The sequence below is a fragment of the Anabrus simplex genome, chromosome 13 (genome assembly GCF_040414725.1).
Source record: "Anabrus simplex isolate iqAnaSimp1 chromosome 13, ASM4041472v1, whole genome shotgun sequence".
Classification (NCBI taxonomy): Eukaryota; Metazoa; Arthropoda; class Insecta; order Orthoptera; family Tettigoniidae; genus Anabrus; species Anabrus simplex.
Window position 1 is genome coordinate 86,974,176 of NC_090277.1, and position 26,096 is coordinate 87,000,271.

Consider the following 26,096-nt stretch of genomic DNA (forward strand, 5'->3'; position numbering starts at 1 on the left):
TACAGCGTAGGCCATAGACGCCAACAAGTTTCAAACCTTCTTGTGATGAAGAGTATTTGATACTTCAAGAAAATAACACACACATAATGTTTAATATATAATAAATTATTGAATAACATTTAAAAATGTAATCTGCAGTGCCGTTGTTCCTTATGTCATTTGAACAAGTATGATAAATATGAAGGCCGGGAAAGCATAGCGTTACTAGAAAACTTAAGAATAATACATTTGAGGTTGTACGTACATTTCATATTACCCTATTTAAATATATATTATAATGTTCGATAATTCCTGAGAGATTATTTATGTACCGGCATGTATTTCATTGCTGTTGTTCAAATGGTAACATTTCCAAACGGCAAGTACAGTACCGCCACGGTATGCAACCCGCCTGTCCGCTGCTCTCTTGTCACGTGACTGACAGCAGTCCCGAGCGGAGCAAGTATGTGATGACGTCTGTCTTAAAGAATTGTTTTCACAGAATCAAATTGATTCATAACCATCATAATCATAGTAACAGTGCCGGTGGCTTTTGTTAAATGATAGGATTTCTCCGCTTGGTGAAACTTACAACCTCACATCTCACCCCGTTAACCATCATATCATTTTCTGCTGTCTATAGATCTGTCGAGGTCTATCTCCAGTCGCTCACATTCCTTATTTAATACCCTATACAGTGCAACATCATCCGCAAAAACCTTAACTGTGATTCCAGTTCCTTACTAAAATCGTTTAAATGTAAAGTAAGGGGGCCAAATTCCGTCCCCGCACCTAATTCCGTCCCCTTAGGTATTTCCAGTTTACACGGTTGGTACCTATTGTTTAGCCGTGCGCACACGCGTAGCCTCGTCCCGTTGTCTTGTTGTGAGAGTTCGTTGTGTGCACCACGTTCAGTCTCCATATACAAGGAGGATTCATTTTTCATACTGAGCTGAATTCGTGCAGCATTGGAATTAACACCCTGTTATTCCTATAATAAGCACTGATATGTGTATGAAATAGTGGAGTGCATTCAAGTCGTGTGGTGTAGTTCCTGGCGTGCAATCCCCGCATCGACCTTTACTGTAGCGGCCATTACATTAAATCAGGCAGTGTTCGTAATTTCGTCCCCCTTCATTTTATTTGTTATTTATGTTTAATATTATTTTCAGATGAGAAAACTCAACAGTGGGATAAAGAGGCAATGAAAAAGGCTATTAAGGCAGTGAGGGACAAGATAATGGGTTACAAACGTGCAAGTAAAGCGGTTAACATCCCACGAGTAACGCTGAAAGATTTTGTTAAAAAGAACACGAAGAAAATATTTTTCGTAAATGGTCTTCAAGTAATTCATTATAGGGGAAGTGTTTGGTATGGTTGCCGCCCCATGGTGTAGGGGTAGCGTGCCTGCCTCTTACCCGGAGGCCCTGGGTTCGATTCCCGGCCAAGTCATGGATTTTTATCTGGACCTGAGGGCTGGTTCGAGGTCCACTCAGCCTACGTGATTAGAATTGAGGAGCTATCTGACGGTGAGATAGCGGCCCCGGTCTAGAAAGCCAAGAATAACGGCCGAGAGGATTCGTCGTGCTGACCACATAACACCTCGTAATCTGCAGGCCTTTAGGCTGAGCAGCCGTCGCTTGGTAGGCCAAGGACCTTCAAGGGTTGTAATGCCGTGAGTGGGGTTTGATAAAGTTAGAAAGGAAAAAATATATTAAAATTAATTGTACTTTTGATAAACTTGATGGGGGACGAAATTACGAACACATTTTGATAGTTTAGTTTTTGGAGTGTTTATGTCAAATATCGACAACCTTAAACTTATAACAGTTTCATGGTAACTTGCCTGTAGGTGGAGAATATCTTCAGTAATATATATACCAATTCCTAGCCTTGTCCATATTATTCCTGAATTTCTACAAGTCCAAATCCGCTAAGGGGACAAAATATGGCCCCGTGCCTTATATAAGAAAACACACCGGTCCAATGACAGTGCCTAGTGTAACTCCCCTTATAAACATTACAAGTACAGTACTGTAATTCTCCAGGTTCTGTTTTCTATCATTTTAGTCTCCCAGTCACTATTCCAACATCCCTGATTTTCGTCAATTATCTTCCATGTGAAAGGTAGATGTGGCACTCATTTTGGTGTATGCTGAGCAAAGTTCTTGGCGTGTGCGTCTCTTAGACGTACACCTTTACCGCGGGTATCAGTGTCCAAACGCTAGTACACATTCAACCTGCGGACCACGCCGTGATAAAGGGCGTAAAGAGTGACGATTCCTCCTCTACCAGCTGCAGTCGGCTCAGCTCACAGAACTGAACAACCCATTCCGAGTTAAAGAGCACAATTAATTAGCATAATTTTCAGTAGATAACCCCGCGTAATAGAATAACAATGCTGCCAACTATATAAACTCAGTCTTACTGCGAATAGAGCTGCAGACAAAGACAAGTTCGTCGCTGCATTACCATAGACATTAACTGGAGAATATTAAACACGTCCCTTTGTGAACACACTCATCAGCATTTGCATCACCGTCGATCTTAAATGCTGCAGGAACAAAGCCTCAAAACGGGGAGATAAGGCTCGAACATCATTCTCTTCTAATGGAGCACTCTAAATGTTTACGGGACTAACATATTATTATTATTATTATTATTATTATTATTATTATTATTATTATTATTATTATTAACCCAACAGGGGCAGGAGAGATGAAGAAGCGGCAGGCCCTAGGCAGATAAACAAAGAGACCCCATAAAAAAATTATGATAGTTCCTAAATGATCTATTTTTTACTGTTTGAATTTCTTTTCAAAAACAATAGCAACAATTTAACAAAATTTGCCAAGAGATGACAATAAATATTCGTAAGGGAAAATGACAAGATAAACTCTTGAACTTAATAATTAACAATTATTAACAGAGGAGAAGGAACTCTCACTTTTACACGACAAGATTTGCTGGTCTTACACTGTCTTTGATTTGATACGGTGGCTTGGGCCTCTACTAACAAATGTTTCTCTTCAAAAGGTAATCAAACCTTAAATAGAAATTTAGTATTAAGGAAAGAAGCCAAGGCTTCCAAGACATCACAGAGGAATCGAAACCTCAATTTCAAGTAGTTACATATAAGAGGGAACTCTAACTCTGAACTTCCACTTTGAAAGATTTTATTTATTTATTTATTTATTTATTTAATTATTTATTTATTTATTTATGTATTTATGTATGTATTTATTTATTTATTTATTTATTTATTTATTTATTTATTTATTTATTTATTTATTTATTTATTTATTTATTTATTTATTTATTTATTTATTTATTTATTTATTTATTTATTTATTTATTTATTTATTTATTTATTTATTTATTTATTTATTTATTTATTTATTTATTTATTTATTTATTTATTTATTTATTTATTTATTTATTTATTTATTTATTTATTTATTTATTTATTTATTTATTTATTTATTTATTTATTTATTTATTTATTTATTTATTTATTTATTTATTTATTTATTTATTTATTTATTTATTTATTTATTTATTTATTTATTTATTTATTTATTTATTTATTTATTTATTTATTTATTTATTTATTTATTTATTTATTTATTTATTTATTTATTTATTTATTTATTTATTTATTTATTTATTTATTTATTTATTTATTTATTTATTTATTTATTTATTTATTTATTTATTTATTTATTTATTTATTTATTTATTTATTTATTTATTTATTTATTTATTTATTTATTTATTTATTTATTTATTTATTTATTTATTTATTTATTTATTTATTTATTTATTTATTTATTTATTTATTTATTTATTTATTTATTTATTTATTTATTTATTTATTTATTTATTTATTTATTTATTTATTTATTTATTTATTTATTTATTTATTTATTTATTTATTTATTTATTTATTTATTTATTTATTTATTTATTTATTTATTTATTTATTTATTTATTTATTTATTTATTTATTTATTTATTTATTTATTTATTTATTTATTTATTTATTTATTTATTTATTTATTTATTTATTTTACAGGTCGTTTTATGCACGTGCCCTCTGTGACAGTGTACTATTTTATCCCATCTGGTAGTGAGTTATATATCATTCGTGCCTCGCCTGTGTGAAGTGCGGTCTTCGTGTTAAATGGTCATCCCATGCCAAGTAAACGTGTAAATGTAGATACGACCTACGAGTGGATGTTATACCTGTGTGCAGTGGTGATTTGGATCTGTTCGTACAGCTGTCCTCATACTTCTCTACCACGCCCTTCCCATAAAGTTATGTTTCGATATGTCGGTCAGAAGTAGAATAATATACACTCTGAGATACAAGGGACAGACAAGGAAGAGTGTAAACAAAAAATTAAATATAGAGTGTAGGTGAAAGATATATTTCTGTGAAAGTTGCTCGGAAAGAATTGTACAGGTTAAGATTGTTAGTACGTGTCTTCAAGAGATTTCTGTCGGACAAAGGGATGCAACCCGCCGTACAGCAGTGGATGATAGGTGGCCGATTCAACGTTACCTGACTTCGCCGGAACTGATTCCATGTGAACGATCGATTATAGAGACTTAGGATCGGTAAGTGCGTCACTAAACATCTATAGGGCGTCTCTTATAAACCCAGACCGTTCAGCGGCGTTTCTACTCTCCGAGACATAGGCAGCTGTACGGGAGGCGCGCTCATAGTTGTTGGCCTTGTAAGGAGCATGCACGTGAATCTCAGCTGTCAACATAGTGAGACAGTTGTTAATGCAACAAGGTATTTTCATATGTAAATGTTATTTTAATTATGAGTCGGCTCGACGAGTACGCGATGCATTTGTTCAGCTATTTCCTTGTGAAGTGGCTCCTTCACGAGCACAGATTCAATTAACTGTAAATAAATTTGAAACTACAGGCTCAGTGCTGAATAAAAAACACGCGTGCACACGAATAGTTTTAACAGAGGAAAAACTAGAGGACATTGGTGTGAATAACCTGTATATTCAAGGATTCTCACAGATATTTAGTACTGCATTCCCTCAACCTATCAGCCCCACTCTGCCTAAATTGCATTGCAGGTTTTAGCGAACTGACCGTGCTGTCAGCGCCATGCAGCTGTGAACTGATATCCAGGAAACTGGCCTTCGATTCAGAGGACCCAGCTTCGATTCCAGCCGTGCCGAGGATTTTTTCTGGTAGTGGTACAACGTTACACCAACACGTCCAAGTTCTTCGGCGATGCAAGGATGGGAAAGGATAGAATTAGCGGCATTGGCTCTTAATGTGTGAAAATAGGAAACCGCGGAAAACCACATTCAGTGCTGCCCACGGTGAGATTCGAACCCACTATCTCCCGAATGCAAGCCCACAGCTGCAGAGGACTAAACGCTTAGCCAACTCCCTCGGTTGTTTAATATTTTGTGCCGATAGCCGATATTTATTTATTTATTTATTTATTTATTTATTTATTTATTTATTTATTTATTTATTTATTTATTTATTTATTTATTTATTTATTTATTTATTTATTTATTTATTTATTTATTTATTTATTTATTTTTAGCCGGATTGAGTGACTCACACGGTTGAGGCAATGGCCTTCTAAACCCGACTTGGCAGGTTGGATCCTGGCTCAGTCCGGTGGTATTGGAAGGTGCTCGAATACCTCAGCCTCGTGTTGGTGGATTTACTGGAAAGGAATAGAACTCCTTCGGGACTGAATTCCGGTACTTGGGCGTCTCCGAAAACCGAAAAAGTAGTTAGTGGGACGTAAAGCCAATAACATTAATTATTTCATTTCAGTTAGGGTAATATATGCCTTTTAATTGTCGTATGGCAGAATGATGAATAATAAAGTGAGTGGATAATAAATATAATATTTTAATGCATAAAGACTTACTATAGAAGGAAATAAATTATAATCTTAAATCAGAAATAATGGCTTCACTCCTAACAAATTATAGAACAGTATATTGACTTACGAAGAGCAACGCTCTTAAAGAAGATGAAGTTCGTTCGGCCATGTTAAACAAGGTATGGCTTCCTCCCACCTCGTCGGATTGCGTGTAACTCGAGCCGTGGTGATATCTCGACTAGTTTAGGAGCCAACGACGCCCCCTGCGGTGTCCCTTGAGACTGCAGCTTCAATAAAACTGAGGCAAAATGCGGTCGGAGTGGAGGTGCGAGGATTTACGAACGGTGGCCTAGATAGCGCTACAAGTTATATGGGAGGAGGGACTTACCCCAGGACGAGAACCGATTAGTCTGATTTATAAGACCTACAGGAAGAAAGAAAAAGAACCCTTGATACCTGCTTGATTAATTGGAGGGATGAACGAAGAAAACTGTCCTTTTTTGGAATGTCTTTACTAGTGAAAGAGAAATGTGCTCTGGTAGTCGTTGTTTAACATCGCAGATGCCATTAGGAAAATTGCCTTTCCAATTTCTAGGTGAAGTCTGAGAGATGAACAGGGCAAAATACAGAGAGAAATGGATTCTATATACTAAATTAATTATAATATATGAGAAGGTTGACATAATCACGTTTAAAGTTCAAAATGCTAATAACTCTCACGTTTCTATGACAGTTAATACATTTCTTGTTTCCACTCATCTTTTTATTCTTCTGCTTATTGTTCTTCCGTAAAATAGACCATTTGTGTCATTTTGTTTACAATGTTATCGCCTCTCTTTCTTCCCTCCATCTGTGGTTTGGAAGTGCAGGTGAAGAATACAACGACGGTACCTCCTGCCTGTCGTAATAGACGACAAAAAGAGGGACCGAGGGATGATGGATCTTGAACCATGAGATTACCTGTGATTTGTATCATCATGGGTGGTTATCTATGTGTTTACAGTACCTGCGATTGGCACCGCTATGTAAGGTACACGATGGGTCTGTGTTGCCTGTGATCAGTACCACTATGTGAGGTACACGATGGGTCTGTGTTACCTGTGATCAGTACCACTATGTGAGGTACACGATGGATCTGTGTTACCTGTGATCAGTACCACTATGTGAGGTACACGATGGGTCTGTGTTACCTGTGATCAGTACCACTATGTGAGGAACACGATGGATCTGTGTTGCCTGTGATCAGTACCACTATGTGAGGTACACGATGGGTCTGTGTTACCTGTGATCAGTACCACTATGTGAGGTACACGATGGGTCTGTGTTACCTGTGATCAGTACCACTATGTGAGGTACACGATGGATCTGTGTTACCTGTGATCAGTACCACTATGTGAGGTACACGATGGATCTGTGTTACCTGTGATCAGTACCACTATGTGAGGTACACGATGGATCTGTGTTACCTGTGATCAGTACCACTATGTGAGGTACACGATGGATCTGTGTTACCTGTGATCAGTACCACTATGTGAGGTACACGATGGGTCTGTGTTACCTGTGATCAGTACCACTATGTGAGGAGTACCATGGTTCTACTTTACTAGTGATTAGTACCATTGTGAGGGGCCGTTGACGTGGATTTTGGACCCCTTTTGACATCATCGATTTAGATTTTGCTTTGGAAGAGTCCATTGTTCAGTTTATACCATTGTTTTTTTAGTTTCTGAGAAGGTGGGGCATTTCGGGTTGAATCCACTGACTGTTTTAAGTTCATAATCACTGTTCATCCTCGTGTTTTTGAATTCTAATGAGTGGATGAATTTTGAAATTTTAATTGTGATTAAATTTCGTCTCATCTCCTACCATTAGGGTCCGATGACCTGGATGTTAGACCCCTTTAAACAACAAGCATCATCATCATCATTATCTTTCTTCCCAACAACATTAATTTGCTTTAATTTTCCTTTTGCTCTTCCACCCTGATTTATCTTCTTTTCTTTGAAATGGAAGCCCTTGAAATGATCGCATCATTTTTTTTTCAAAATTCCTTCTATCTTGTATTACTTTCTGTCCTACCAGTCTGTTTCCTTGAACTTACCGGCGGCCATTCTTACGTTTGTACATATTATTAATATTGTGTTTCTTGATTCTGTTGTTGTCCATCCTAACTATATGGCAGAAAATTATAATTCCCCTGGCATCTTATGCCACTGCCCTCGACACAAAGTCATCATTCTGATCACTTTTTTCTGTGTTGTCATTGGCCCCATACTTTTTATAGTTATGGTGACGATAGACTAGGCGGGGAAAGGAAGCGACCGTGACCTTAATTAAGGTACGGCCCCTACATTTGCCTGATGTGAAAATGGGAAACCACGGGAAGCCATCTTCAGGGCTGCAGAGAGTGGGGTTTGAACTCACTATCTCCCGAATGTGGTCTCCATATATATCTGCCATTCATCCATTATGTATGCATAAGTCTCTTGCGGTTTCACAAAGGGTTGGCGCCAGCGAATAGTACGCAGCGTATGAATTTGACACATTTGTTGAAGCCTCCGTGGCTCAGGTGGCAGCGCGCCGGCCTCTCACCGCTGGATACCGTGGTTCAAATCCCGGTCACTCCATGTGAGATTTGTGCTGGACAAAGCGGAGGCAGGACAGGTTTTTCTCCGGTTATCCCTGTCATCTTTCATTCCAGCAACACTCTCCAATATCATTTCATTAATCATTGCCCCAGAGGAGTGCGACAGACTTCGGCCGCCGGCACATTTTTCCTATCCTCACCGCTAGATGGGGCTTCATTCATTCCATTCTTGGCCCGGTAAAATGACTGGAAACAGGCTGTGGATTTACATTTTCACGTCAGTTTGTTCGTCTGACATTAACTTACCAACCTACCAACCAATCTACCAACTCACACAAGTTGAGTCCGCCAAACACTAGCGTCTGTGTTCAGTGATCATGTTGAAGTTTGTGCCTGAAAAAGAACATTTGCAGCACACATTTTTTTTTCTTATTTAATCAAAAGAAGAAGGCTGCGGAAAGGCATCGTTTGGTGATAGAAACATATGGTCAACACGCTCCATTGATTAGAACAAGTGAGACATGGTGCTTTGTGTTTGTTGGGACCAGAGCGGTATTGTGTATTATGAACTCTTGAAGCCTGGCGAAACCGTTAATGCACAACGTTATCGCCAACATATGATTAGTTTTAATCACGAATTGATCGAAAGATGACCGGAATGGGACAGAAGACATGGCAAAGTGATTTTGTTACACGACAATGCACCGTCTCACACAGCTAAACCAGTGGAAAAACAACTTGAAATCGCTTGACTGTGATATCCTTCCGCACCCGCCGTACTCTCCCGACCTGGCACCATCTATCACCTCTTCGCATCAGTAGGGCACGCGCTCGGAGAGCAGCACTTAAGCAATTTCGAGGAAGTTGGAAAATGGCTCGATGAATGGTTTGCCGCAAAAGACAAGCAGTTTTTCTGGCATGGTATTCATAACTTACCACAACAACAGGCAAAAACGTATGCATACACCTGGTAATTGCCTTCTTCCCGTACTCAAAAGAATATGGAAAATGACACTTTACGGTACTGTTTTGTTAGAAATCGTCTCTGATTGGTTGAACTCCGCTTCACAGTAATGTTAACACGGGCAGTCAGAGAGATCATACATGAATCAAAGAACACCAAACTTAACCGTGTTGAATTGTTTCTCCGCCAGATTGCAGCACTGTGCTTCCGTATCCATCTACACGAAAAATGGCGCCTCTGCATTCCCAACTCAAGTAATCTGCTGCCATTACAGTACTGATAGGTGAACACATTTCCAACAGATAAATATCACATATATCCTAAAGTTTGTATTCGCGTAAATGATACAGGACCATAGTAGCTTAGTGGACTGTTCGCTGCTTCAAATAATATTAATTTAAATGTTCTATTACAACATACCTCCAGGTACAATATCATATATTTCATACGAAGACACGAACACAAAATAAGGAAAAGTAAGTACAGGGATCAAACACAGACTATTTTCATCGTGAGGAGTCAAAATTATGTATTCCTTATTCATATAATTTAACACTAGAACCGCCAGAACGGTCAAAATGACCGCTACACATTTTCCAAACTCCATTTTGACTACAGTATTTATTATAGGACATTGAGCTGCAGTGACTTTTCCTGATTGGTGGTCAGGAAAAATCACTATTAAATATAATTAATTTTGCATTAATGGATGGGGCGTTAGTAGTACCTACTACCGCCGGAGCGGTCATTTTGACCGCTGTATTAATTATGATAATAAAATGTATTATAACTCATATCTCTCGTTGAGATATAATCACCTACTTATAATTATCATATAAACAAAGGTAATGTTCAAAAACACAACAATGGAATTCCGATATATTACTAATTGTACGAGCATTACTGTATTTCCTCTGCGTCTCCGGTAATGTTATCATTCGTCAGCTTGTCACAGTACAGTAAATATACCTCATAAACCATCACTTGCTGACTCTCTTGCATGACATTCCTGAAGATATGCCTCATGTACAATATGGTCTAAATATAAAAGACCTAACAAGACAAAATTCATACGAAGATTACTTCCAGTCAAGTGATAACTCGGAAAGCGGTGATTCAGATCACGATTTTTCAAGCTTAATGTAAGTTGATATTAGTATTATTATATATATTAGCATAACAAGTCTGGTGAAATTCCTTGATGCCTCACATAGGCTGAGCACTGAAGAGGTTTCAATTATTCTATTACAGCCGTGGAAACAGCAACTCGTAAGGAATGGTATCATAGGGGACGCAACAACCAAGGTAAAAGCCTCCCATGACCAGGTAGATAGCATCAGGGAGCGGATCGTAGCAGACTGGGAAGATGACACCTAGTTGAATTGACTGGCATACCCCCTTGAAAGAAAATCCAGGACTTACTCCGTACTCAAAGCGGCGTGTTTATTATGACAGAGTAACGAGTACGTGGCGTCTTTTTAATGATAAACATAAATAATGAGACTCATAAAGCAATGTACAAAAAACAGAGGCAAAACGATAACAATGAGTAACCGTGCGTATCGAGAACGAAATTATGATAATTTCAATTGCAGTTCTAGTGTTAAAATAAGTAAATTAACCAAAGTATGTAATAAAATATTGTACACTGCAGCCACTAAAGTGATAAGTTTACTCACTCGTTTCGAAATTCCGTAACGTAAAATATTGCTTCCCGTGGCTTTTGTGTAAATAAATGTTAATTTCCTTGCCTGCGTCCACATTATTCCTCTGACCTGACCATTCTCCCAACACCATTTTGTTACCGTTACTGCAGCGAGGTTCCGTTGCACTGCCCCGTTTCTTTTCTGGTAAAGCGGCGTAATACGTCTTTCTTTCTGACTTGCTTTCAGCTCACGTTCGACAGCTTCACGTTGGGGCGCTTCGTCTCGTTCACTGCAGAGGGCTGTCCTGACGGAGCCATGCATATCTCAGAGTCGGACCGACCGCGAATGGGAGGTTCGTGGTGTGGCACCTCCTGGGGTCCCGCCCTCTACTACAGCGAGACCAGCTCAGTCACCCTGGCGCTCAGGTTACAGCGCCTGGCTAGAGATCAGACTGGGTACAACTTCGACTTCCGGCTGGCCTACAAGATGCTAGCCAAGGATACGGCTGTGGTGCGTTACGGAGGAATGGTGCCAGGTAAGTCCATAAAATCTCTAACGATTCAGTACTGGACCCTTCTTCCAACTTCCACACTTCCATTTAAAAGAAATATTGATCGTCAAGTAAATACGTTCTTATTTCCTCCCTTCTCCTCAACCTCACATTTCTTCCAGTTTAGTATGCTATATTTTATAAAAAAAATATTGACAGGAATACTAAATGCCAATTATTTTTCCTATCCTCCCCCCTCTGTTACTATCACCCCCTTCTCCTCCCCCCAACCCCCAACTAGATTCTCCACCTCCTCCTCTGCACAGTTCTTACAGCTTCCTACACTGTCTTTTGTAAATATTAATATACGGTTAACTTGTAGAAATATTCACAGGTGAGTAAGTGTCAAGTAAATGTGAGACATTTTATCCATGCCTTCTTGTTCTCTTTCAACTCTTTCTCCCCTTCTATCCCCATCAAACTCAAGACCCTCTGAACCGAGTGCCTCCATGCAGACCATTCAGCGAAGGAACCGAACTCTTACGTAATATTTATTCCACCAAAAGCTCTTTTGATTAAAATTAAATTATAAATTTTATTCGATTGAGGAAGGTCACTTCATCCTGGTTAAGTAAACATTCAAGAGGTGCCAAAACTAGACCCACATATTTCAAAATTACAAGTGTAAGTGTAAATACGATTTATTGAACCTTACAGGCCTTCGCCCAATACAGTGTTCAAATCCATAAGAGCCTAAGCAAATACAGAATGTATAAACTCCCCTGCTTAAGAACAATGACACAATAATCATTCTATTAAACAAAACAATATAGTATTTGGAAATAAATGGCCCACGGTCAACTCACTTCCGGAGAGCCGCTAGCCCTGGGAATAAATCAAATCTACGGTTATAAGTAGAGCCCGGATTTTTATGCATTAATAGGTTAGAATGCAAAGTATCCGAAGCGAGCAGCAAGTATAGTCTACCTTCACAACGATTATGCTATGTGGTTTGCATAAGCATTAGGGGTACGACCCATCAGAACTCCTATAATTTATGTTACTCTTGCTACATTGTGGAAGAGCGGGTGACCGACACTTCCTGTTAACCAAATTTAGTTTGCATTCTAACCTGTTACGGCATGAAAATCCGAGTTTTGATTATAAGTAATAAGTAATGAACAAGCTATGGTAGGTACAGTGGTCCCTCCACGCAGTGATCACTACCTGGTGAAGCCTGTTGTATTCAGCGATTGCCATAGAATCGCGAGGCTAATCACGATAATAATACGAAATTTCAAAAGTATAACCTCTTGGATATACCAACATGAATATGGCAATATTAATGTATGTGAGGTTGAGCATTTTAAATCCGACAGTGTAGTCGTGAATCGAAACTGAGACGCTTTCTGCAGGCTCACGGCTCCGTCTCAGACACAAAAGAGGACAGCGTAAAGTTAATAAGGAATGATCTTCCTTGGGGCTAATCATATTAACGAAGTAGTTACAAATCATCTCTTCATATGGTTATAAGTGTATTTAGGGTTGTAGTAGGCAGCCGAAATGAAGTTCTTGAGGAGTATGATACAGAAGAGTAGAAAGGATAAAATAAGGAATGAGATAATCCGGGAAGAAATTGGAGTGGAAAAAATGAATGATAGAATACTGAAGTGCCGACTAAGACGGCTTGGGCACATAAAGCGAATGAGTGACGAAAGAATGCCAAAAAAGTGATGGAAATGCAAATGCAAGGAAGGAGAGGCCGTGGACGATCACGATTGAGATGGAAGGACACAATCCAACGCAGTATTATAGAAAGAAACCTGGAGTGGGACACAGTGTTGGAGGAAGAGTGGTGGAAAGAACGAAGAAAGTGGAGAGGAACCATATTTGCCGCTACCCGGCTACAGCTGGATAAAGGGATATGATGATGATGATGATGATGATGATGAGGGGTGTAAAGTAGAGGGCGGATAAGTCCCTGGTAAAACCGCAGTGTATGGGACCCTCACCAGTTCTACTTGATACGAGAACTGGAAAAAATTCAAAGGAAAGAAGCACGATTTGTTCTGGGTGATTTCCGACAAAAGAATAGTGTTACTAAAGTGTTGTAAACTTTGGGCTGGGAGACTTGGAAGTAAGGAGACGAGATGCTCGGCTATATGGTATGTTTCGAGCTGTCATTGGTGAGCTGGCATGTAATGACACAAGTAGAAGAACAAGCTTGAGTGAAGCTTTCAAAAATAGGAAAGATATGAAGGTATGAAGATAAAGTTGGAATTCAAAAGGATGGTATTAATTATCAAGGGAAATGTTCAATACATTTATTTAATAAGAAGCTAGGAACACAACTGATAGGGAATCTGCCATCTGGGCGACCGCCCTAAACCCAGATCATTGATGGATGATGATGATTGATAATACTTCTTGATCACCCCTCGTACCTATCTCACAAATGATCCACTTGTCTGTATGAGGAACAGAGGGCTTAATAACGACAATATAAGCCATTTATTTTAAATTGATGTTCATTTCAAGACTCTATTCTCCTTCTAAAGAGCTGAAAGCAAAAGGAGAGTGTGTATTATCACTAATTGGCATAGAGTATTTATTAAACGAATCAAAGAGATTAAATTCAGTCGTGATAATTAAGGCGCATGCACAAAAGTCACTTTTATATCAGAAGGACGGAGAATTATTATTCATCGAGGGAAATGAAGTAGAGTGCTCGGCAGTTTTTTAATAACGTAATTAGAATAGATGTTGGACTGTCAGACAGCCAGCTGGGGAGGAGCATTTATCAGAAATAATGTAAAATTGAGTTGAATTTATAGTTTCATCGTTGGGCTTCATTAAACTGTCAGAGATGCGACTATTAAAGCTCCGGGGACTGAAAATACACTGCCTGACAGAAGGAACCTTAGTTCAATCAATCAATTATCAAGCATCTGTATTTTGGGGATGTCGCCCAAGTGGCAGATTACCTAGCTTTTTCTTAAATGTTTTCAAAGAACTGGGAATTGTATCGAGCATTTCCTGTTATAAGTTATTCCGACCCCTTATTCCTCGTCCTATAAATGAATATTCGCCCAAAATTTGTCCTCTTGAACTCTAACTTCATCTTCCTATTTTGAACTTTCCTACTTTTAAAAGCACCGCTCAAGCCTATTCGGCTACTAATGTCATTCGGCGCCATCTCTCCACTGACGGCTCGAAATAAATCACTTAGTCGAGCATCTTTTCTCCTTACTCCTAAGTCTTCTCAGCCCAAAGTTTGCAGTATTTTCGAAACACTGTTCCCTTATCGGAAAACACTCAAAACAAATTCGGTCTTCCTTTGCATATTTTCCAGTTCCGGTATCAAGAAGTCTTGGTGTGGGTCCCATACACTCGAACCATACTCTAATTGAGGTCTTACCAGAGAGCATACCTACAAAAATAAAGTCAGGGATGCTCTTCGTGAGGGGCCGATGACCTTCGATGTTAGGCCCCTTAAAACAACAAGCATCATCATCATCATCAGCTCTTCGTGAATGATTGACAGAAGAAATGAGGTTTTATGTTACTTCCGGGCGCGCAATTTAAATTGACGAACTCGCCGTATTTGCTATACCAGAGCACAAGCTACTGCCGTGATTCAGCGACGAGAAGGGAAGGGAGGGGAAGTGGAATGTATGATGGCGACAAGTTTTCTCGTTTGACTCGCGGAGGATTGTCGTCGTCTCTTACAGGCAATATCCACAGTTCGTTTACTGAACGGTCGTAACTGCACACACACACACACATACAGTACAAGAACACACTGTAATTAAGACACACTTCCCAGTCAAGGAATGCACCAGATCGTTTCTCCTCCCGTCTGTTGGTCGCAGTAACGTTCTTTATTATTTAACTTACTCGAAGATGCAACACTGCCGCCCCAAGATTGTGTATTCCTCAACTTAAAACATTGTAAATGGAATGAAATGCTGAACGGATGAAACAATACGTCCAATGGTTTGATTACAGTAGATGTTTAATATGTCCCACTCCTATTTCGATGCACAGTTCAGAACGGTGTAGCAGTGAGCTTTGAACTCTGTTCAAGATGTGCGGTGTGTCCCGAACGACCTGGAAAGCTGCCTGTATTGTACAAGTACCTCTTCTCTTTCTACGGGCTTCACATAGTCATTGACTTGTGCAGAATAAACTGGGGCTGGTAATCGACTATGCGAAATGAAGGAGAAACTTGAGCCTTCGCGACTCCCACTTTCCGCTTCCCCTCCTCTCCTCTGATGCACAGCAACAGGCAGCGCCTGGCTATCTGACATAGCAAATACGGCGCGCTCGGAAGTAACGAAAGGAAAAATTTTCTCCGCCAGTCCGATTGCACCATAGTTCTTAGCGTAACACAAAGATCTTCCCTGATTTTTTGCCTCCAGTGTTATCTTACGCTTAACCAGCAGAAGAGGATACATTTACATAATTACAAACACAAATGAAACAAATAATATGAATAGAAATAATAATAATAATAATATAATCCTTCATTTTAAAATACAAAAATAAAATACGTTTTAATGACGTAACTACAGTAAGCCATTCATTCATCTCATTCACTTCTTCATTCGCTCAACAATTATCCAGCAAGTCAGCGGTATCTACTCGGAAAATGCTCGCGGCAAGCCACTTTAAACTTGCGATGAGAAGGATTGTCTCTAATGTTCGCAGGTAGCCAATTCCATGACCTGGACACAGATATTATGAAGGATCGGTTGTAAACATCAGTGCGGTTTGCAGGTATCGCGACATTGGAGCCAGACCTTGTATTGTGGTCATGATAGGACGAGAGGTAAGAAAAAGATGAAGACAGATAGTTGGGAGTATTAGTGAAAAGTATTTTATGCAGAAGCGATAACATATGAAGTTCACCGCGCCGGTGCACTCGAAGCCACGACAGCTCCTTATAATAAGGTGATATATGAGCATCATATCGCAGATTAAAGAGATATCTTACGCAGCTGTTCAGGCTCCGGTCCAGTTTTTTGTTATTTCAGTTATTTCAGTACTACAATAGTCAAATATAGGTAGTATCAGCGAGCGAATTAGTTGTACATTAAGTCGAACAAAGAATACAAGACAGAACCATTTCAATGGATATAAGCATTAATGTACTTTATTACTTGTGCCTATCACCTGATGAGTCCAATTTAGGGTCTCAGTCATAATAATTCCTAAGTTAGTCACTGAAGTAGAGTAGGGTATGATTTCATTGTTTAAAATTATTGGGGAGATATCCTGTTGCTTGAGGGAATATAGGTCTTTACTGGTACCGATAATAATAACTTCAGTTTTATTTAGGTTTTTTAATAAACTGCTTTTATTTGCATAGTAACTAAGATGTTGAAGGTAATAATTTATTTTAGTAATTGCAGTATCGATATCACTCGGTTTTGAATGATAGTAAATCTGTACATCATCCGCGTACGCTTTCAATTCGCAGAATTGGAGTACCTTTGATATATCATTAATTTGGATGTTAAATAACAGTGGTCCGAGGACCGACCCCTGAAGGACACCGAGGGTCTTACTTTGCCATCCTGAACTCACATTTCCAACTGTCACTCATTCCCGGCGATTTTCAAGGTAAGAGGAAAGAAGAAAATTTAACTCTCGAAGTTTCTGCAGTAGTAACTAAGGGTTGACAGTGTCGAAGGCACTACTGAAATCTAATAATGTCAGTACTGTCACGTCCCGTTGGTCCATTGAACGTCTAATATCATCTGTCACTCGTAGTAAATCTGTAGCAGTGCTTTGTCCTTTCCTGAACCCGGATTGAAAGGGGTTGAGGAGGGAATGCTTGGTAAGGTATTCAGTAACTTTTGTATGAACTAGACGTTCAAGGGTGGTAGGATGGACACTGGACGATAATCTGGAGGCGAATCTAATTCGGAGTTCTTCGGGATGGGTCTAATTAGTGAAACTTTCCAAACATCTGGGAACACTCCGCTTGTCAGGCAGTAGTTAAATACAGTATATGGGTTAGTATTGGCAGAAAAGCTCCTAACATATCCCTGCGATTTAGGAATGTCATCATTACCTGTGGCATTAGATGTAATAGAGTATATCACAGCTTTAACTTCACCGGAGCTGATATTTACGGAAGGAGGCAGACGCTATTCCTGGCCGTGCGAAATGATTATTTAAAGCCTCTAGTGATATTCTTGGCGCATATTGCTCTACGGCTTTACTATACCTAATGTACGCAATTTACTCCATTTTTGTCGCGGGCTGTTATTGTTCATCATACCATTATCTTCTGTCCATCTCACACATTGTGTAATTCCCCCCTGCAGTCGCTCACAGTCCTGCAACTTATTTAATACTCGATACTGTATAATATCATATAGTAACACTATATGAGCGACACAGTGAGTCTGCGTTGCCTGTGATTAGTACCCACTATGTGAGAAACACCATAGATCTGCGTTACTTGTGCGACGTACAATACTTGCGAGTTGCACCATAACGTTTGGAACACCGTGAGTTTACGCTACTCTTGATTAGTATTGCAACTGGATAAATACCATGGTTCTACTTTACTTGCGATAAGTACCATTATGAGGGGCCGCTGGCCTGGATTTTGGACCCCTTTGAACAACAAGAATCATCGATTCAGAATTGTGCTTCGTAAGCCGTCCCTTGGTCAGTAATACTAATTTTTCAATATAGCATCTGGGAAGATGAGGCATTGCGCGTCGGATGCACTGATTGCCTCAAGTTAATAATCATTCTTCATCGTCATCTTTTTCAGTTCTAGCCAGTGGATCGATTTTGGGATTATTTTCAATTTTGGGAGTTGGTTCCGCCGTTTATTTTACATTCATGTTTATCCTTTTATTCTTCATCATCACGTTTTAAATTCTAGTCAGTGGATGAATTTTGGACTTGCATTGCATTTCGTTTCATTTCGTACCGTTAGGGGCCGGTGACCTAGATGCCAGGCCCCTTTAAACAAGCATCATCATCAGGAACACCATTGGTCTGCGATTAGTACCATCGTGGGGGATCACTATGGGTTTACAGTACCTATGATTAGTACCTCTGTATGCGGAACACCATGGGTTTACGTTCCTTATAATTAGTACCATTATGTGAGAAACACCATAGGTCCGCGTCACCTATAAGTTGTGCCATTATGTGAGGAACACACAGATCTGCGTTACCTGTGATTAGCACCGCTACATGAGGAACACCGTAGTTCAACTTTACCATCGATTTAGTACCATTACGAGGGACGGTGACATGGATTTTGGACCCCTTTAGAAAACAAGCCTTATCGGTTTAGGATTTTGGTTTGGAAGCAGTCCCCTGTTCATTTTATACCATTGTTTTAAGTTATTTTACAGGAAACTACCTCACTCTTCATTTCCCTAGTACGCCTCTTCAATGATGCCCAGGCCATCTACGACAGCTGATGATGGAGAGGATCCAACCAGCCTTAGGGCTGAAGACTGAACATACACATACATGGGAAGGTGGGGTATTGTGGGTCGGATCCACTGATTGTTTTAAGTCTTTGTTTGTTTTATGCTATTTGCTTTACGTCGCACCAACACAGATAGGTCTTACGGCGACGATGGGATAGGAAAGGGCTAGGAATGGGAAGGAAGCGGCCGTGACCTTAAATACGGTTTAGCCCCAACATTTGCTTGCTGTGAAAATGGGAAAAACGGAAAACCATCTTCAGGGGTCCAGACAGTGCGGTTCGAACCCACTATCTCCCGGACGCACGCTCAAAGCTGCGCGCCCCTAACCGCACGGCCAACTCGCCCGGTGTATTTTAATCGTGTTTTTATTCACGTCAGTGGATGTGTGTTGTTGTGTTTGAGTCATCAGTCCATAGACTAGTTTGATGCAGCCCTCCGTGCCACCCTATCCTGTGCTAACATTTTCATTTCTACGTAACTATTGCATCCTACATCTGCTCTAATCTGTTTGTCATATTCATACGTTGGTCTACCCCTACCGTTCTTACCACCTACACTTCCTTCAAAAACCAACTGAACAAGTCCTGGGTGTCTTAAGATGTGTCCTATCATTCTATCTCTTCTTCTCGTCAAATTTAGCCAAATCGATCTCCTCTCACCAATTCGATTCAGTATCTCTTCATTCGTGATTCGATCTATCCATCTCACCTTCAGCATTCTTCTGTAACACCACATTTCAAAAGCTTCTATTCTCTTTCTTTCTGAGCTAGTTATCGTCCATGTTTCACTTCCATACAATGCCACGCTCCACACGAAAGTCTTCAAAAACATCTTTCTAATTCCGATATCAATGTTTGAAGTGAGCAAATTTTTTTCTTAAGAAAGCTCTTCCTTGCTTGTGCTAGTCTGCGTTTTATGTCCTCCTTACTTCTGCCATCGTTAGTTATTTTACTACCCAAGTAACAATATTCATCTATTTCCTTTAAGACTTCGTTTCCTAATCTAATATTTCCTACATCACCTGCCTTCGTTCGACTGCACTCCATTACTTTTGTTTTGGACTTATTTATTTTCATCTTGTACTCCTTACCCAAGACTTCATTCATACCATTCAGCAGCTTCTCGAGATCTTCTGCAGTCTCAGATAAAATAACAATATCATCGGCAAATCTCAAGGTTTTGATTTCTTCTCCTTGGACTGTGATTCCCTTTCCAAATTTCTCTTTGATTTCCTTTACTGCCTGTTCTATGTAAACATTGAAAAGGAGAGGAGACAAACTGCAGCCTTGCCTCACTCCTTTCTGGATTGCTACTTCTTTTTCAAAGTCCTCGATCCTTATCACTGCAGACTGATTTTTATACAAATTGTAGATAATTCTTCGTTCTCGGTATCTGATAGTTTTCGCAATTTTAATTTTCAATATATTTCGTCTCATCATGAGCCGATGACCTAGATATTGGGCCGGTTCAAACAACATGCATCATCATCATCGTCAGCTAAATCATCCGTTTTAGTTAACATTCATGTCCTTACAGTATTATCAATATTTTACAGAATTCTGCAAATAATCTCCTGTTGTTACTGTTTATGCATCACTCTTTACACCACCGTCGTACACAATGAGTACCTTTCATTCTGCACTTAACGTTTCTTCTTCCAGGTGTGCTCCATCTATCAGGTAACTCGAGCTCTGTGGGGCCACCCTCGCCAGCGCCTCCACAGGAAGCGGGGAAGTACTACCTGGGAGAGCTCATCTCCGGCACGTACTGCTCGCGGATCTTCAGCGACTGTGACCGCAAGATGTGCCGCCTGCAGTCACCCAACTTCCCCGGCGTGTATCCACGCAACCTCACCTGTTACTACGCCGTCCGGCAGCACGAGGTACCTGCTGGCATGCAGGCGCTCGTCGCCGTGCGGCAGACCAATGGCCAGCTGGTGGCCATCAGGAGTCAGTCGGCTTTGTACGGCAGTGGAGGCGCCAGTGGCCAGCAGCAACAGCAGCACCACCACCGGGAACTCAGGGTAACACTGTCTTGCTTGACCCATTCTAATTTTATTTACTTGTATCAGGAGCAACATAGTAATATGTACAAATTAATATAAAGATAACTTCTTCATATACTATATACTAATAGATATATACAAAATATTAGAGTTACTTAAAGAATGAGGAACATTTCCTAAATCACAACGAACGAGCATTTAACAAAATTTCGGCCGTTGATTTTACCTTCACTAGGTACTACATAGTGCACTGGAGAGAGCATCAGCTGCAGTTGATGAGGTTAGCCATGATTTGTTTGTCTCCACATTCATAGAGGAATAATTCGCAAGGGAAACTCCAATTCTTAATGTTAATCTTGAATCTATCAATCCTAGACGCAACATATGCAGACACTTTCTTGTGATGAAAGACTCTTCATGGGCTGCTGGAAGATTCTCAGTTGGATACTGAGGTCTCCTACATTCGGTCGCATGCATAAAACTTCTGCTAGACTTCAGCCGCCTATTGGCAGGTTGATATTTTTGTAATTGGTGAGCTTGTGACACAGCTGCTTTACATCTTTCAAATCTGGCTGCCACTTCACGTCTGGGATGCAATGCCTGCAAGATAATAAACTTCATAACAGTGCGTTATCTTCACACAATCCATCCTAATAACATTACAAAAGACGTATCTAAAAAGTACGGTGAATGGTCCGATATCGTAATAACAACGTGTGGTAACACTGCATGCATGAGCATGCGAATTGAAAGGCATTTCGGGAAGCGTCACGTAGCGTTAAACACACGGAGTAGTATTCTGCAGCCAGTTGAGCGTAGTGTGTGTGTGAAGACTCGTGCAAAGTATAAACATCAAGGTTTTTGCAAATTGGGATAAACGTCGATGGAGACGCATGCGATGTTGATGCAACTATACCGAACAGAAGTCGTAAGAATAAAATATTTTGGATTAGTTCATGCGCTTCCGGGATGGGCAGGAAACTGTTGATGATACGTCATGTCCCGACCGACCGCCAACGAGCAGAAGTGCAGAAAACATCGAACAAGTGACACAGATGCTGGCAGAAATTTGGCGACAGTCTCTGAAAAGAATGTCAGAAAAATTACGGATTAGCAAGAACAGAGTGAACATCATCATTCACAATCAATAGTAGGGCTGGGCGAGTTCTAAAACAATGGGAGCTGAATCAGCATTTCCCACGAGGTCATTGATCCCTGCCAAGGGCATTGGCCTCATGACGTCACGGTCACGTGCTATTGTTTACAAACATGGCCACGGGCTGTTAACAGCTGTCACCTGTCATCTTGACAGACCCTAACTTCACCATTTGAGCACGTGGGCGCGGCTAACCTCACAGCTACCATCTTGACAGATCCTAACCTTACTTTTGTGAACAAGTGAACGCGCCTAACCTCACTGCTACCATCTTGTCAGGTCCTATCCTCGTTCATTTCTTTTGGCGCGGATTTTTGATCGACCCTAACCTCACTGCTGTCACCTTGATAGGTCCTAACCACGTGCACTTGTTTAGCGATTTTGAATAAGTGCGCATGGCTAACCTCACTGCTGTCCGCCTCTATAGCGTAACAGTTAGTGTTATTAGCTGCCGCCCTCGGCAGCCCTGGTTTGATTCCCGGTACTGGCAGAAATTTAAGAATGGCAGGAGGGTTGGTATGTGGTGGAAATTGTACATGCAGCTCACCTCCAATGGAGGAGTGCCTGAAAAGAGCTGCACCACCTCGGGATGAGGACACGAGTTTACTTACTTACCTCACTGCTGCTTTCTTGACAGGTCTTTACCACGTACTCGAGTTCGGCGCGGAATTTTGAACGATGCTAACCTCACTGCTGTCATCTTGATGGGACTTAGTCACGTGCAGGATAAAATGAATGGGCGTGGAGGTCGCGATCCAAGGAAACACTGGTGATTGAGGAACTTACGAGACTGTACAGGACTAGATTCTAGTAGGCCGATGAGGACAGCCGAACATCATACAGACTTCGCTGTGATTGTGGCCAACCTCCAGTAATTGGAAACGCACTACAAGACGGAAAATGAAATCCAAAAGAGAGAATCCGTCTAATAGTTGACAATTTTAATGTTGAGTTTTAACTCAAACCTCACGTACATCCAAACATCAGATAAAATAAATATTGTTCCTATGAACGGATTACAAGGCCGATATTTCTATTCCCTAATAAGAGCAGCAATTAGGCGGATTCTCTCTCTTACCTTCAATGAATATATTTTTATATATCACTAGCTATAGGGTAACTTCTGACATCACTTTTTTTATAACCAAACTTATCGAAAGTGAAATGGGTGAGCCATTCTCTCACTCCGCGAGTTGAAGACTGTTCTTGACTGAGAGCTAAAGTTTGTTTGCCGGAACTCCGTTCGTGTCGATGAATCATTACGCTGTATGTCTTGGTAAAGTTCGACTGGAGAGATAGGGAAGACGTAATTCCTGAAACCTGACTCCACACAGACAGAGTAATCTCGTGATAAAGAACACTTCAGCTGAATGGGGTCGCTCTAACATTGTTGCTGTGTTTTCTCCTCAAACATTCCATCACGGAGGTAATCAATCCAATCCAATCCTTCCATGTTTCAATCTTTAGTCCCTTGCCTCTTTACTTTCCATCCGATTATTCATACGTTGCCTCACTATTATTTAGGTGATGAATTAAATTATTTAACATATTTGTGGATTATAAACCCCCTGTGTGTGGGGGACGCAGACGAAAAATACACCCACAGTGTCCCTCGCCTGTCGTAAGAGGCAACAGAAAGGGGCGACCAAGGGATGATTGTGTTAGAACCATGAGAGATTGTATTTTAATTCCACACACTTCATCAATGTTTTCAAAAATGTAATATTTGAGCTACTGAGGATGGACTTTAGATAGGCTGAAACATGTATAGATATCGTTCCATCCAATATAATTGGTTGTTTTTGATTGAAAAGGAGGATTATATAAGATTTTTTTTATTTGTAAAAAACATTGTGCTACAATCATAAGATTTATTTCCGTCGGCACACTTTTAGACCGATAATGGTATCGAAACCTACTGCCGGCAGCCCTGAAGGTAGTTTTCAGTGGTTTCCCATTTTCACACAACGGAAAGCTTAACTACGGCCATAATCGCTTCCTTCGCACTGCTAGCCCTTTGCTATCCCATCGTCCTCATAAGACCTGATTCTGTCGGTGCGACGTAGAGCAAATTGTAAGGAAAAAATCTTCGAGGACTACCTGGTCTAGAAATATCCGCTACACGCCCAGGCTCTTCAAAACTTTTACTGAAGTTATGGACTGCTTGTCGAGATGGAGGATTAGCGGTTGGAAAATGCTGCTCGTATAACACAATCACATCCTTTGCGACCGTGGTCATGTAACCTCAACTATTGAAGTAAAAGAAAAAAATATGTCAAATCTACCTTTGGAAAAATCAAATGCTCACAAACATGTCTTTAAACAAATGAGACTCGAAAACGATTCATTTGTTTGGATTTAAGGAATCGTATTCGAAAGACGGAATTTTGTGTCGACAAGTGAATAATTCAGTAAATCGAAAGGAGGATCTGAGTCAGAGCCTATGAAAGTACCACAGTTCTCTACAGTGTGACGAGATGAGGCCTCTTTCATAAAAGAGCTTTCTATATGTCGCTCAGCCATGGCCATCCATCAACACTTCACGCCCCAGCCTGTACGGTTGCTAGGTAACAGCGTGATAGCGGCGGTAAATGAAATGGCGTATAGCTTTTAGTGCCGAGAGTGTTCGAGGACAAGTTTGGCTTGCCAGATGCAGTCTTTTGATTAGAATCCCGTAGGCGACCTGCGCATCGTTATGAGGATGAAATGATGATGAAGACGGCACATACACCCAGCCCCTGTTCCAGGGAAATTAAAAAATTATGGTTAAAATTACAGACCCTGCCGGGAATCCAATGCGGGACTCCTGGGACCACGCTAACCATTTAGCCATGTATGTGGACATTGTGGTGGTGATTATTGCTCTAAGAGGAAGTTCATCTGGGCAACCATCCTCTACTAACATTAATCAGAGAGAAAAATGAAATGGATCCGACGCTTCGAAAAATGAAGGTATCAGCCAAAGAAAGGTAGTAGAAATGAAAGACTCCCTAGGCCTTGACACCTAATACGTTCGGGGCGGAAAAGAACAACCGTTGGATAACATAGAACAGATAGGATAGACGATTTTTTTTTTTGCTAGTTGCTTTACGTCGCACCGATACAGATATGTCTTATGGTGACGATGAGATAGGAGAGGCCTAGGAGTTGAAAGGAAGCGGCCGTGACCTTAATTAAGGTACAGCCCCAGCATTTTCCAGGTGTAAAAATGGGAAACCACGGAAAACCATCTTCAGGGCTGCCGACAGTGGGATTCGAACCCACTATCTCCCGGATGCAAGCTTAGAGCCGCGTGCCCCTGACCGCACGGCTAATTCGCCCGGTTAGGATAGATGAAAGTGAGAAGCCTGTAATCAATGCCAGGACTCATCTAAGGGCCCCATAGTTACCAACCTACGCCCCTAGGGCCCGCTAGGAAACATCGTGTTACACATTATGTATCGCTAATTTCAGATGACCGCCATCCATAAGACATATCTATGTCAATATACGTTATGCCTTGATAACTTCCGATCTAGAAAGCCAAGAATAACGGCCGAGAGGATTCGTCGTGCTGACCACACGACACCTTGTAATCTGCAGGCCTTCGGCCTGAGCAGCGGTCGCTTGATAGGCCATGGCCCTTCGGGGCTGCTGAGCCATGGGGTTTGGTTTGTTTGTTTTTTCTTTGATAACTTTATATTCATTGTAAAATTAATCAATTAATTAATGAATTAATTAAATATAACAAAACAATATGAAATGCTTCATAAATTACTTAAAATTCAATAATCTGTTTAGTTTTATTAATTTAATTATTTTATTTTATTTTTAGAATTTTTTTACGTCGCACCGAGACAGATAGGTCTTATGGCGACGATAGGACAGGAAAGGGGAAAATCGGCCGTGGCCTTAATTAAGGTACAGCCCCAGCAGTTTCTTT

The 26,096-nt window shown here is 40.1% G+C and overlaps 1 protein-coding gene across 1 annotated transcript in view; it reads left to right on the forward strand.

Annotated features, from left to right (window-relative positions):
• Positions 1-26,096, forward strand: part of LOC136885033 (uncharacterized) — a 189,709-nt gene that overhangs the window by 137,677 nt on the left and 25,936 nt on the right. Inside the window, exons 4-5 of the mRNA XM_068230065.1 lie at positions 11,301-11,593; positions 20,703-21,036. Coding sequence (XP_068086166.1) covers positions 11,301-11,593; positions 20,703-21,036 — 627 coding nt within the window. The remainder of the gene's footprint in view (positions 1-11,300; positions 11,594-20,702; positions 21,037-26,096) is intronic.